The following is a 16023-nucleotide window of genomic DNA, read 5'->3' on the forward strand; positions in this document are numbered from 1 at the left end:
CTAACTTTATTATGCACTTGGTAACTAACAGTTAAACTCAACATGGGAGATAGTACTATTTTTCTTACTTAGCACATTTGCTAGTATAGAGATAGTAAGTTACTAAGAGTTGAGCTTTTATTTTTTTTAACTTCTTGAAAATAATTTTAGATTTATAGAAGAATTGCAAAAAAAGTATTTATATAAGTCTTTATACCCTATATTAAGCTTCCCCTTATATTAAAATCTTACGTGACCATAGAACTTGTACAAAACTAAGAATTAGTCTTGGTACAATGCTATTACTTAAAGTAGAACATTGATTTTGACCGTCTTTTATTTAGTGGAACACTTGAAAGGGTAGTTCTTAAAACCTATCCTAGTTTGTTTTGTGATCATTTTAGCCAGTAATTTATAAACCATTGTAAATATAAGTTGAAATCCTCTTACCATAGAGAAATGTTTATATAGGTCAGCTATGTAATTTCTTGTTGTACCCATATACTGGCAAAGACTAATGATCAGTTTTATTATAATTTTATCCTAGAGTTTTGTTTTTTGTTTTTTTTCCTGGAGATTTTAATTCTTATAACTTGGTTTTTTAGACAATTCTTTAACCATCTAAGGGTGAAGAGAATCTTAAAGAGTTCTTGCAAATATTTTAAGATGACTTTGGGTTATTGCTCTCACCCATTGCTTTTTAAAAAAGAAGTCAGCCATTCCACAACCCAAAAAGGCATACATGCATACACCCACAGTAAATTTTTAAAAGCTCATTAAGGAGTGCTGGTATCCGTTTAGGGCATTTGGGCATGTACTCTAACTTTCTTTTTAACAGCCATGTATTTTTAAGTTGTCAACATAAACAGACTTTGGTTCATTTCATAGCAAGTTATTTTGATCTGGCATTTATATTTGGTATTTTTATTCTTTGCCTTTATCATAGTTCTATGGCGTCAGTTCTGAAATGCAAGCTTAGTCTGTTTCTAGGTTTTGTTAATAGGGTTTCCCTTCATTTATTTTCATTGTTGGGTAGATAGGAAGTTGAATTTTTTTTTTTTAACCTGTTTCCTTACTGCTTAGGTATTTTACAACTTATGGAGTTGTTGCATGATTTGCCTTTTTTAATGTAGGTGTAGATGCCTGGGGCTCTATATAGGTGGTATTATCTCTAAAGTACTGAGCTTGCTGTGTTTTTCTTCTGCATAGTTATTTTTCTTTAATTTTTTTTTAATGTTTATTTTTGAAAGAGATACAGAGTGCGAGTGGGGGAGGGGTAGAGAGAGGGAGACGCAGAATCTGAAGCAGGCTCCAGGCTCCGAGTTGTCAGCACAGAGCCCAACGAGGGGCTCCAACTCAGGAACTCTGAGATCATGTCCTGAGCCAAAGTCAGACGCTTAACCGACTGAGCCACCCAGTTGCCTTGTTATTTTTGGTTTTTAAGTTTTTACGTAGTTCTCAGTTGTGAAGAATTCTTTCAAGAACAGTTTCTCTAAAGAGCATATTTTAATTAAATGCTAATTAATGACTTTTCTTAGTTTTTCAATTTAGTAGACCACTTTTAATGTCCATTAAAGTGAAATAAAACTTCCACCCTTAAATGTGTTTGTTAATTAGAAATTGTGTCAAAATAATTTGATTTCCATTTCTTCTTGACAAAGCAGGTATACTGTCCAAATGATTGAATTGTTAAATTATCTTTAAGACTTTCTTAATTGAAGTAAGAGGACTATGAAGCCTGGAAGACGGGAACATCCCTGAACCTGTAGTACTTTCCTGTCATCCCCCAAAAATGAGACTAGATGAGTGTAGTAGTATTAATGTTTTTAAAACACTGTGATCCTTTCCATCAGTTTGCAGTCCATATTTATTCATACTTTGTGTGATTAATTTGTTAATATCTGTATCCTCTTATAGACTGAATATAACCTTGAGTATGTTTTGACCAACCATTATGTCTCCATTCCATTTTCTAGTACAGTGCTTGGCATATTGATTGGCTTTTGTAAGTATCAAGAAGCAATGCAGCACTTGTTATGGGCCAGTCACTTAATCCTAATGATAACTCTGTGAGGTAGGTTCTGTTACTTTATTGCAGAGGTGAAATAACTTGCCTTAAGTCAAAACTAGTGAGTTAGGGAGAGTAGAGATTTCAAGCTCAAGCAGCCTGGCTTTGTGTTCTGTGCTTGTCTTTTAACTATTCTGTGGGGCTTATGTGTGTCAGTTGTATTAATAGTTTCCATGAAACATTGGCACATAGCATGGAAAATTGGTAACACTGTGTTTGGTCACCAGAAACAGATGTTTACTTACGTATGTTGTGTTAGAAGATAAGTTTATGAAATAAAACATGTAGTCCTTATGTCTGAGTGGTTTTAGTTTTAATAATAGCTGGATTAAAAACTTCTCATTTGTGATTTGACAGCTGTTAGGTCTCTAGTGTCTCTCAGCAGCCTCCAAAGAATTTTCCTAATCCTCAGTTTCAAAACAAGTTTCCATTGTTATTTTGAAAATGATATGTATCTTGTATGGAGCTTATAGATAGGAATGCATATCTGCGTGTTAGATAAAATGTGTAATGAAACAGCATCAAATTTGTCTTTTGTTTCCCCATTAGTATGAGACTTGTTTAAAGCAATTCTATAATTTAAAGTGTCTGTGACATAAGATACCTGTATAGGACAGACAGATAAGATTGTAAAGATAGGACAGATAGCAAGGGATCATTTGAAATTTTGACTTTCATCTTCTAGGCTAGGCCAGTGGCTATCGAAGTATCATTTCTAGACGCAGAGGATCACTGTATCTCGGAATCTGTTAGAAATGCAAATTCTTGGTCCTCACCCTCCGACCTACAAAATCAGAAACCTACTAAATGCGAAACTAGTTCCAGAAACTAGTACAAACCATAAAGTTTTTACTAGTAGCATGGAAGTGTGATCAGGCTTGCCTTTTTTCCCTCTTACCAACTTATAATTTTTTTAAATTATTTTTTGTTTTAGAATAGTTTTGGATTTAGAGAAAAATTGTGAAGCTAGTACAGAGAGTTCCTATGTATTCCACACCCAGTTTTCCCTATAATTAACATCTTACATTAGTATGATAATATTGGTTAGAATTAAGAACCCATATTGATATGTTCTTGTTAACTAAAGTCCATACTTTATTCAGATTTCCTTAATTTTTACCTAATGTCTTTCTCTGTTCCAGGATCCCATCTAGGATACCACATTACATTTAGTCGTCATGTCTTCTTGGGCTTCTCTTGGTTTTGACAGTTTCTCAGTCTTCCTTCAAAACCCTGACAGTTTTGAGGAGAACCTAGTGGTCATGTATTTTGTAGAATAGCCCTTAGTTGGGATCTGTCTGGTGATTTTCTTAGGGAACTGAATGTGTACTGAGAAGGAAAACCACAGACGTAAAGTGTCATTCTCATTGGTGATATCAAGGGTATATACTGTCAACATGTCTTAACATTTTGTTTATCTGGTTAAGGTTTTGTGGTTTTTTAACTGTAAAATTACTATTAATTCCTTTATGTCCTTCAGAAGGATGTTACTACATCCAGTCCACACTTAAAGAAGAGTGGGGGGTTATATTCCACCTTTTGAGGGTGGAGTGTCTATATAAATTATTTAGAATTTTTGTGCATAGGAAATTTGTCTCTTCCTAATTTATTTCATCTTCTATTTATTGCATTATGGACTCTGTTTCATATTTTAAGTTATAGTCTAGTATCACATTGTTTTGTTTCTCAGATTGTTCCAGTTTTGCTTATCATGACCTTTTACTTGGCTCCTGTGGGTTTTTGGGGGTTTTTTTTGGTGGTGTTGTTTTTTATCCTATTACTGTCCTTCCATTGTGGGGTTTTCTATTGTTTTGTTTTGTTTTGTTTTGCACTTTCTTACCTTCAGGCACTTCAGAATGCTCCAGTCAGCCATTTCTCCAAGGATCCCTGGTTTATTGAAGAATGGTATTAGGTGTCCACTCATTGCTACTAAGCTGTCTTTGCTTCTAGGCACACTCAGCTGATAGCAAGGAAACGTAGGTGTGTATGCCAACCTGTGTCTATGCACATATCTATAAATATTTCTACAAGTAACCATTTGTATCTATATTAACCTAAACGTGAGTTCATACTCCTATCTCCAGCACTAATCCATTACCACATCATTATTTTAGCTTCCTCCTCTTGCTTATTTGTAACTTGCTCTGACAACTTCAACCATCTGCTATCCATTTACTCTAATTGTTCAATTCAGGTACGCATGTATAGCAGTTTCAGAATTATTAACCTAGTTTCACATGGAGAACAAAGTCATCAACTAGAGCATGGTGCTTATGTTTGTTTGGTTTTGTTTTTCCTTTAGTCTTCTTGTACAGACTCAGAATTAGTTGATTGCCTTTTGCCTTCACTTAGGTTGTTCCATGTATTTAGTAATAAGGCTTGGATTTTACTTAGAAATATCAGTTTGGTAAGAAGGTGTAATTGGAAATGGTTGAAGGGAAAGACCAGAAAGGATAAAGGCATGAAATATGGAACAAAAGCAGCAGGAAAGGAGGGGTAAGTTAAGGGACTTAGGATCTTGAACTGAAATTTATTAGGGACTAGAGAGTGAAACTTCTGCATGATTCCTAACTGTGAACAGGACAGGGAATATAGAAAAAGGTTGTGATTTTCACAGAAGACTGCTGAGTCCAAGGAATGTTGATGACATCCCGGTAAAATAGTCCAGGCTTTTGGTAAGTTCTGAAGCTTAAGGTTGGTGAGGTCTTGTCTGCCTCTTAGGATTTGAAAGTCATAAGTAAATAGTAATGTGAATATTCCATTTGGCTAACTTTGAGGATGCAAAATGGATAGCATTTTGAACTTTTGTTAGGGTACCTTACTTTTCATTCAAAAAGCAGTGACAGACCCTGCCCGTGAGTATGATGAAGTAGGAGTACACAGGTACTGAGATAATGAAGTCTGGTAAAGAATCATTCACTCTTACATCCTGAGTATGCAGTGTATGCCACCTAAGTCACTTGTGATGCGTCTTGTGTATGAAAAAGTGTTTTGCCAGAAGAACAGGGAAGGAAGGCTGGGTTGACAGAAACCACATAAGTTAACTACAGACTCTTTCTTTAAACAACTTAATCAGGCATGATATATTCTTAAGGTGGAAGAAAATGTGAAGATTGTGTGTGTCAATAAATAAAATCCACAAGTTTTAAATGTTTGACACATTGGGCTTATTAGAATTAATGGGTTTCTTACAATTATTAATGGAAGCTGGATTCTAGTAACAGACTGATCCCAGACTGCAGACTTCATATTTAGAGGCCAACATGGACTGGTTTTGATGTCTTAGGGATTCCTTCCAGTACACACACACACACTCCCCTACAAAACATAATATCTGCAGCAGAAGACTGGATTGGACACAGAGGGGAGAAAAAATTTAAGGGAGCAGAAAGCTACTAACAGGATAATGAAAATTAGAATTGGAATGTATTCAGGTGGAATTGTAGATCAGTTTTTCAGGCAGGTAATTTCAAACCATCAGGAAAAGTAAGTGTCTAATAACAGGACTTTATCATTCAATTGATTAGGTTAGAAGACCACAAATTTTGTGAGTGAAGCTTAGGAATTTAGCGTGTAGACCTAACAATAGCTGAGTTTTTGTTCAATAGCTTGGCAGCTAGTGTGCCAAGCACTTTGCTAAGTGTTTTTAGTAGCTTTTCGCTTAAAGTTAGAACACCTTCATATGAATATATATACTATTATCCCTATTTTACTAATGGAGAAACGGAGGCAAAGGAAAACTGCATACTTTGCCTCAGGTCACATAAGTAGCAAATGGTGAAATTAGATTTTAAAATCAGGGACTTTGACTCCTAAGTCCTTAAACTCTAAGTCACCGTGCAAAACCTAAATTTAGAACACCATTTATTAGTCTTTTCTTGTTTAATATCAAACGACCAAAGTATCATAAGATAATGAGCTTTCACTTTTCACAGTAATTGGTGGAGCCATTGGCTTATCTGAGAAGGACCTCTAAAGGGCCAATGGGTAATTGACAAGAATTAGGGATGGAGTCTGCAGGACTGAATGAAAGTAATAGGCTCATGGCAATGAATTTGTCTTGTAAAGGCTTGTGCATGTAAGTAAACTTAGCCTTACTGTCATCTGGACTTTGGGACAATTTTCTGCATCTCTGTATACTTAGATGTAGGTGTGATTTAAAGGCCATGTACTTAAGCAAAACACATCATTGTAATGGAGTGAAAGAAGGGATGCATTAAGATTATTAGTGTATTAGGCAAATGAATTCATTCTTTCAGTTATGTGAAACTGGATAGGTTCTCATTTGTGAAAAGTCAGGGAAGATGTCCCATCAAATTACAAGAGGACATTTATTTTAAAATAAATAAAAAAATACTTAAAAAAAAAATAAAGATTTATTTATTTTGAGAGAGAGTGCACAAGTGAGGTAGGGATAGAGAGAGAGAAAATCCCAAGCAGGCTCTGCACTGTCAGAGCAGAGCCCAACTTGGGGCTTGATCTCATTAACCATGAGATCATGATCTGAGCTGAAATCAAGAAGAATCAGATGCTTAACCAACTGAGCTACCCTGAGTGTGACTACTTTAGATTCCTCATGCAAGTGATACAATATTTGTGTTTATGTGACCACCTTATTTCATTTAGCATAATATCCTAACACCAGGTTCAGAATATTAGACTATCAGAGTATCTGGTTCATTCATGTGGTTGCAAATGTCAGGATTTCCTTCAAGACTAATATTCCATTATATGGAATACCACATTTTTTTAAAACATTTTGAGAGAGAGAGTGTGCACGCATATGTGTGCATAAGCAGGGAAGGGGCAGAAAGAAGGCAAGAGACAGAATCCCAAGCAGGCTCTACACTGTCAGCGCAGAGCCCAACACAGGGCTGGAACTCTTGAACCATGAGGTCATGACCTGAGCCAAAATCAAGTGTTGGATGCTTATCCAACTGAGCCACCCAGGCACCAGTATATTTGAAACTCTTAAGTGCTTAAGGAGGTGCCATGCTAGGTGCTAAGGACTCTTAACACCATCCCTCTGCTAGGATGACTTTAAAAAAATATATTTAACATATAACGTGTAAATTTAAGGTATAGAATGTATATGTTGTAATATGATTTTGCCCCTGTAGCAATAATTAGCACCTCTATCACATTGCATATTACATAATTATAATTATTTCGGTAGTTGAAATAATTAAGGTCTAGTCTCTTATTAAGTTTGGTTATAATACAATTTATTGTTTTTATTGTACTATACATTATATCTCTAAGGCTTAACTACTCCTTGGTTTAAAGTAACTGCTTCTTGTAAATTTGTACCCTTAACATCTGTTCTTGACCCCACAACTTTCATCCCTTGGTAACCACCATTTTATTGTGTTTCTACAACTTTGGCCTTTTTAAATTCCACATACAAGTGATATCATACAGCATTTGTCTTTCTCTCACTTCTGTCACTTAGCATAACGTGCTCAAACTCCATCCATGTTGTCACAAATGGCAGGATGTCTTTGTCATGGGTGAATTATTACTCCAGTGTGTATATACACACCACATTTTATCCATTCATCTGTTGATGGACACAGGTTCTTTCCATATCTTGGCTATTACAAATAATGCTGCAGTGAATGTAGGGGTGCATATATCATTTTGAGTTAGTGTTTTCATTTTCTTTGGATAAATACCCAGAAGTAGAATTACTAGGTCCTATGATAGCTCTTTTTTAAAAAATTTTAAGGAGACTCCACACTATTATCCATAGAGGCTGTACCAGTTTACATTCCTAACAATAGCGCACAAGGGTTCCCTCTTCTCCACATCCTTGCTACACTTTTTTTTGATGGTAGCCATTTGAATAGGTATGAGATCTCTCATGTTGGTTTTATTTTGTATTTTCCTGATGATTAGTGAAGTTGAGCATCTTTTCATGTGTTATTGGCTATGTAGATATCTAGAAAATGTCTGTTTAGTTCTGCCATTTTTTGGATTTGGGTTTTTTGTTTCCAAGTTGTAGGGAGTTCTTTATATTTTTTGGGTATTAACTCCATGAGCTAGATGATGAGCAAAAATTTTCTCCCATTCTGTAACTTGATTTTTCTTTTTTTTTTTTTTTTTTTTTTTTGCTATGTGAAAACTTAACTTTGGTGTAGTCCCATTTGTTGAGTTTTGCTTTTGTTTGTGCTTTTGGGGTCATATCCTAAACATTATGAAGACCAGTGTTAAAGAGCTTCATCTCCCATTTTTTTTCTAGGTTTATAGTATCAAGTCTCATGTTGAAGTCTTTGATCCATTCCCAGTTATTTTCCGAGAGGAGTATAAGATAGGAGCCTAATTTCATTGCTCAGTGTTTATTCAGTTTTTCCAACAGCCATCTATTGAAGAGACTGTCCTTTCCCCATTGGATGCTCTTTTCTCCCTGTCAAATATTGATCGTTAAAGCGGGGGTTTGATTCTGGGCTCACTGTTCTGTTGGTCTCTGTCAGTTTTTGTGTCAGTACCATGCTGTTTTTATTACTGTAGCTTTGTAGTATAGTTTGAAGTCAGGAGATACCTCCAGCTTAGTTCTTTTTCCTCAAGATTGCTTTGGCTGTCTGGGGTCTTTTGCAGTTCCGTACAAACTTTAGGATTGTTTTTTCTATTTGTGTGAATAATGCCATTGGTATTTTGATAGGGATTGCATTGAATCTGTAGATGGCCTTGTGCAGTATGGACATTTTAATACTCTTTTGATTTATGAACACAGGATGTCTTTCCATTTGTCTTTAATTTCTTTGAGCAGTCTTACAGTTTTCATTGTACTCTTTCACTTCGTTGATTACATTTATTTCTAAGGATTATTTTTGATGCAGTGAATGGGATAATTTTTTCAGATGTTTCATCCTTAGTGTATAGGAATGTAACTTATTTCTGTACATTTTGTGTCCTGCAACTTTACTGAAATCCCTGATTAGTTCGTTTTCGGTTTTTTTTGAGTCTTTAGGATGTTGCATATACAAAATCATATTAACTACAAATGGGACAGTTTCACTTCTTCCTTCCTGATTTGGATATGAGCAAGAGCTTTCAGTTTTTCTCAGTTGAGTATCATGTTAGCTGTGGGTTGGTCATACATGGCCTTTATGTTGAGGTATGTTCATTCTATACCCAATGTGCCTGAAGTTTTTATCATGAAAGGATGTTGCATTTTAAATGCATAGATGATCGTGATTTTTGTCTTCCATTTTATTAATGTGATGTATGACATTTATTATTTTCACGTATTGAACCATTTTTGCATCCCAGGGATAAATCCCATTTGGTCAAGATGTATAAGCTTTTTGTGTTCTTCAATTAGGTTTGCTCATATTTGGTTGAGAGTTGTGTTCATCAGCAATATTGGTCTCTACTTTTTGTTCTTTTCTGGCTTTAGCGCCAGAATAATGCTGGCCTTTTAAATGAGTTTGCAAATATTCCGTATACCTAAAGTTTTTGGAAGTTTGAGAAAGATGGTGTTAATTCTCGGAGTGTTTATTAGAATTTGCCAATGGAGCCATCTGGTCTTCGGTTATTTTTTGTACTGTGATGTTTTAAATTATTCAGTCTCTTGTTCCTTATTGGTCTATTCATGTTTTATGTTTCTTTTTCATTGTCTTGATAGGTTGTTTCTAGAAATGTATCCTTTTTACCTGTTTTGGGGCATATAGTTGTTGATAATGGTCTCTTGCAATCCTGTGTATTTTTGTAGTATCAGTTGTAAGATCTTTTTTAAAAAAATTTTTTTAATGTTTATTTTTGAGAGAGACAAAGTGTGAATGGGGGAGGGGCAGAGAAAGAGAGACACACAGAGTCTGAAGCAGGCTCCAGGCTCTGAGCTGTCAGCACAGAGCCCAACGTGGGCATCTCAAACTCACACACCATGAGATCATGACCTGAGCCGAAGTCAGATTCTTAATGACTGAGTCCCCCAGGCACCCCAAGATTGGTTTCATTTCTAAGTCTGGCTAAGGTTTTGTCAGTTTTATCTTTTTGATGAACCAGCTTTTAGGTTTTACTGATGCTTTTTTCTGAAAGAGCTTTTATTTCTGCTTTTATTTCCTTCTGCTATGTCTAGACTTTATTTGTTCTTTTTACATTTCCTAGAGTAACTTTCACAACTGGCTGTTTGAGATCTTTGTAATTTCTTAATATATGCATTTATACTGTAAACTTTCCTCTCAACTGCTGTTGCTGCACCCCATAAGATTTGATGTGTCATATTTCCATTTTTTTCTTTGACTCCTGGATTATTTAGAAGTATGTTTAGTTTCCACATATTGGTAGATTTTTTCTAGCTTTCTCTTGATGATTTCTATTTTACACTATTGTGGTCAGAAAAGATAGTTGGTATTATTTCAATCTTAAATTTGCTGAGATTTGTTTTGTGCCCTATCATGTGATCTGCCTTGGCAAATGTCCATATGCACTTGAGAAAAACGTGGATTATGCTGTTGGTTGGAATGTTCTGTATATGACTGTTGAATCCATTTAATTGTGATGTTCTGATGTTGGATGTATAATTGTTTTATCTTCTTGATGTATTTATCATTAGTGACTTCTTTGTCTCTTAATGTTTTGGGCTTGAAGTGTATTTTTTCTGGCATAAATATGGTGATGCCTACTTTTTTTTGGTATCTACATGCATGGAATATCCTCCTCTGTCCCTACACCTTGAGTCTGTGTTTTTAGAACTAAAATGAGTTTCCTTTAGACAGCTATATAGTTAGGTGTTTTTTGCATCCAGCCACTTTGTGCCCTTTGGTGAATTCAATCCATTTATAATTACTTAACTACTGCTGTCTTCTTTTTTGCCTTCTAGTTATTTTTTTTAGCTCCTGTGTTTCCTTTTCCCTCTGTTTCTACCTTTGTACAGTGGATTTCCATGGTGATTTCCTCAGTCTCCCCTTTTTTTGTTTCATCACTAGATTTTTGTTTTGTCATTAGCAAGTGGCATACATAAAACATATTATAGGTAAAGTACTCGTAAGGGAAAACGTTAAGAAATAGCTCACGGGCGCCTGGGTGGCTCAGTCAGTTGAGCGTACAACTTTGGCTCAGGTCATGATCTCATGGCTTGTGGGTTCAAGCCCCACGTTGGGCTCTTGCTTACAGCTTAGAGCCATGAGCCTGCTTCAGATTCTGTGTCTCCCCCTTTCTGCCCCTCCCCTGCTCATGCGCTCACTTGCGCACTCTATGCCTCAAAAATCAACATTAAAAAAAAATAAAAAAAAATAGCTCATTATATATGTAACATCCTTGCTTAATTACATGGCTTTGGCACATAATCACTTGTTCTAATTATCAGCTGTTGATTAAAGATGATAAAAACATAACTTATGAAACAATAACTTGCAAGGGTTACTACAGTTGACCCTTGAACAGTGTGAGGGTTACGGGTGCCAATCTACCAGGCAGACAAAAATATGCATATAACTCTACTCCCTAAAAATTTAACAGCTGATAGCCTACTGTTGAGCAGAAGCCTTACCAATAATATAAACAGTTGATTAACCCATATTTTATATATATGTATTATATGCTGTATTCTTACAGTAAAACTAGAAGAAAAATGTTAAAATCATAAAATGCTGTATTAGAAAAAAATTATGTATAAGTGGACTTGTGCAGTTCAGACCCATGTTCAAGGGTTAACTGTATTTTTTAACTTGGTAAGAAGCTAACAAACTGTTTCCCAAAATGGTTGTACCATTTTACATTTCTAGCAACGTCTGAGAGCTCCAAGTTCCTTGTCATATTTTATTTGTGGGAATTTTCAGTTACTTTATGTCTTTCTGCCCCAAGACTGGAGTTCTTTTGTTTTATTAGATGAACGATTTGGTGATGAAGTTTTGAATTTTTAAAAAGCCAAAAAACTCTTTACAGATGAACAGAATGGAAGTCTAAATCAAAATAGGACATGAAAAAGCAAGATTATTGAATACTCTGGCTTCATAAGTGATCAAAAAACAAGGAAGGATTTTATCCTGAGACTTTCAGTAACACTTTTAATGGCCATTTGGCTGAGACCTTCCTATAACACTTCTTTCAGGGTTCCTGCTGCTGCTTGAATTGTAAAGGCTGCAATAGAAATGTGTTTCTTTACTTCTGTCCAGGCTGATTGAGGGTCTTCTTTATTTTCAATATCAAACATAGCATCGTAGATCCCAGGAAATGATTCTCCAGCATATTTGTTGTGGCTACTTGGAGCAAAGATGATGTGCCTAATAGAAAAAAAAAACAAAACAACAACATAGGGCAGGTTGAGCTAAAGGGTATATGTACATACGTTACATTTTACACACTTCTGTCTTCATTCCCTTTCCTTAGATGACATCTTAAGAATACTGTGTCTCCTCCTGGCATTCACTTTTTTACTCCAAAATGAAGACCTATAATTAATTTAAGATAGTTATGTAACAGTATAATTTTAAATACAGTTGACCATATGCATTCACTAAGATTACTCTCATAAATCATGTTGCTACCCGTACCAATTGGAAGAAAATGGGTTCGATCTCATAAGTTGTGTACATCAGTTGTCTGACTGCCAAGACACCCGAACAGTGAAAACAAGTATGCTTTATGGATATATTTACTGAGAGTGAGAAGAGATTGAAAAAATAATTTATCTGTGCGTTGCCTTTTTCAGAGATTCAACAAGAATGACACTTGTTCCGATACTCTTTAGACCTTAAAAATCAATAATTAAAAAAGCGTGTATTGCCAATACATCATAAATGTAAGGATGATGAATGAAGTCCATGTGAATTGCCTACAGACACATTTAATTTGTAATCTAGAAGGAAAGTTTTGCATTTGATTTTTTATTTTGTCTTATAACTACCTGAAGAGATCAAGCTACTTCTCTTCCTCTGGAATGCTGCTTTCCAGAAAAGGACATATTTTATTGAATACCATGATAAGGAATTAGGTCAAAATCCTACAGCTTCTTTAAGATGGTAAATCTACTGTCTGAGACAATATGAAACTCTATGTAAGTTAATATTAACGATCAAATAGAAATTTATAATGTAAATCATTTAGATTATCCAAACTACATCAGGATTTATTTCTCTTGGCTTTTAAATCTTAACATGGCCTCAAGTGGATCTTTCTTAGAGCCAGTGTTACATACTGAACTGCCTATAAACATTGATATTCTGACCTATATATGACTTGAGATATTCTACATGAAGTTTATAGCTATTCATAAGTATACTTGTCCTCTATTGGAAAACTGTAAAAGCAGAGTATAGTAAAATACAGATAGATACTAAGAATTGTATAAACCTGGTTCGAATCATTGACCTGACATCTAATACCCCTGTGGCCTTTCACCTTGGCTAAATTGTTAGGTATTCTATTCTTTTTGATGCAGTTGGAAATGGGATTGTTTGCTTAATCTCTCTTTCTGATAGGCCATTATTAGTGTATAGAAATATAATAGATTTCTGTATATTTTGTGTCTTCACCATACGATGAATTTATTCATTCTAACAGTTTTTTAGTGGATTCCTTAGGTTTATCTATAATGTCATCTACAAATAAGTAATGGTTTTATTTCTTTCCAGTATGGATGCCTTTTTCTTGCCTAATTGCTCTCAGTAGGACTACCAATACTATGTTGGAAAAAAGTGGCAAGACTAGGTAAGCATTCTTATATTGTTCCTGATCTTTGAGGAAAAGCTTTCAGCTTTTCACCCTTAAGTATGATATTAGCTGGAGGTTTGTCATATGTGGCCTTTATTATGTTAAGTTACATTTTTTTTACATGACTTTGATGAGTTTTAATAAAAATGCATGTTGAATTTTTGTCAAGTGCTTTCTCTGCCTCATGTAAGACTTTATCCTTCATTTTGTTAATATGGCATGACATTGATTTGTGGATATTGAACCTATCTTTATATCCCTCGGATAAATCCCATCTGATTGTGGTACGTGATCTTGTTTTAATATATTGTTGAATTTGGTTTGCTAATATTTTGTGAAGGATTTTTGCTTCTCTGCTCATCATATTGGCTGGTAATTTTCTTGTGGCATTCTTGTTTGATTTTCATATCAGGGTAATGCTTGCCTTTTAAAAGGAGTTTGGAAGTGTTCCCTCTTCAGTTTTTTGAAAGAATTTGAAAACCAGTGGTACTGATTATTCTTTCAATGTTTGGAGAAGTTACCAGTGAAGCCGTTTGGTCCTGGACTTTGGTTTGTTGCGTGATTGAGGATTACTGATTCAGTATCCTCCCTTTCTTTTTACATACACATTTCTTCATGCTTCAGTTCTGAAAGGCTGTATGTTTCTAGGAGTTTGTCCATATGTTCCAGGTGGTTCAGTTTGTTGGCATAATAGTGTTGATAGTCTTGTGTGTTTGTATTTCTGTGTTATTAGTTGTAACATCTCTTTTATGTATCCGAACCCTTTCTCTTCTTGGTGAATCCAGTGAATGGTTTATAAATTTTCTTTCAAAGAATCAGCTCTTCATTTCATTAAACTTTTCTTTTGACCTTTTAATTTCTATTTCCTTGATTTCCTCTTTATTTCCTTCCTTCTACTAACTTGGCTTCATTTATCATTCTTCTTCACTGAGGTGGGATGTTAGGTTGCTTGAGAATTTTACTTTTTTCTTGGGGTAGGTGTTTATTGCTGGTGAACTTCAATCTTAGAACTGCATTTGCTATATCCCATAAATTTTGCCATCTGTATTTCCCTCTTCATTTTTCCCAAGGTATTTTCTTATCTTTTGATTTCATGACCTGCCCTATAGTTGGTAGAACATTGTTTAATTTCCACTTTTTGGGAATATTCCACTTTTCTTGTAGTTGATTACTAGTTTCATATCACTGTGGTCAAAACAGATGCTTAATAGTTCCTATCTGTCAAGACTTATTTTTTGACATATGACCAATCCTGGAAAACATTGCACATGCTCTTGCAAGAATGTGTGGTTTGCTTTTGGATGGAACATTCTGTATATATCTTTTAATTTCATATGGCCTAATGTTACATTTAAGGGTAACGTTTCCTTAGTGATTTTTTTTTGTCTAGAAGCTAGCCATTGATGTGTGGCGTTAAAGTCTCCTCCTCTTGTATTCCTGTCTCTTTTGATGTGTGTTAATACCTAATTTATATGGTTGGGTGCAGATATATTTACAAATGTTATATCCTCTTGTTTGACCCTTTTATTACTATGTCTCTTATTACAGTCTTCGTTTTAAAGTATTTTGTCTGATACTAGGATAGGTATTCCTCCTTTCTTTTGGTTTCCATTATGCATTAGATGTCTTTCTCCATGCCTTCAGTTTTCGTCCGTGTGGGTCTTTACATCTGAAGTGAGTCTCTTCTGGGCGCCTAGGTGGCTCGTTTGGTCAAGCATCCAGCTCTTGACTTTGGCTCAGGCATGATCTCACAGTTCGTGAGTTCGAGCCCCACATTGGGCTCTGAGCTGGTGGTGCAGAGCCTCCTTGGGATTGTTTTCCCTTCTCTCTGCCCTTCCCCCCACTTGCGCTCACTCGCTCTCAGAAAAAAAAAAAAATGAAGTGAGTCTCTTCTAGACATCATATAGATAGGTCTTGTTTTTTTATTCATTCAACTACCCTGTCTCTCCATTGCACATTTATTCCATTTACGTTAAAAATAATAGGTATGTACATATTGCTGTTTTGTTAAGTGTTTTCTTGCTGTTTGTAGTTCTTGCTTGTTGCTTATTTTGCTCTCACCCTTTGTGATTTGATGGTAGGTATGCTTAGATTTTCTTTTATCTTTCTTGTATCTACTACAGGCTTACCTCATTTTATTGTGCCTGACAGTACGTTTTTCGTTGTTGTTTTTTTTTTTAATTGAATGTTTGTGGCAACCTTCCATCAAGCAAGTCTTTTGGCACCATTTTTCCAACCATATTTTTTCACTTTTTGTCTCTGTGTCACAATTTGGTTATTTTTATAATATTTCAGACTTTATTATATTCTTTATTGGAACA

General features: G+C 35.2%; 1 protein-coding gene across 1 annotated transcript in view; it reads right to left on the bottom strand.

Annotated features, from left to right (window-relative positions):
* Nucleotides 1-12083: 12083 nt before the first annotated feature.
* Nucleotides 12084-16023, bottom strand: part of NAALAD2 (N-acetylated alpha-linked acidic dipeptidase 2) — a 61073-nt gene continuing 57133 nt past the window's right edge. Inside the window, exon 19 of the mRNA XM_030330944.1 lies at nt 12084-12273. Within this exon, the coding sequence (XP_030186804.1) occupies nt 12084-12273 (190 nt within the window). The remainder of the gene's footprint in view (nt 12274-16023) is intronic.

This window comes from Lynx canadensis, chromosome D1 (genome assembly GCF_007474595.2).
Source record: "Lynx canadensis isolate LIC74 chromosome D1, mLynCan4.pri.v2, whole genome shotgun sequence".
Classification (NCBI taxonomy): Eukaryota; Metazoa; Chordata; class Mammalia; order Carnivora; family Felidae; genus Lynx; species Lynx canadensis.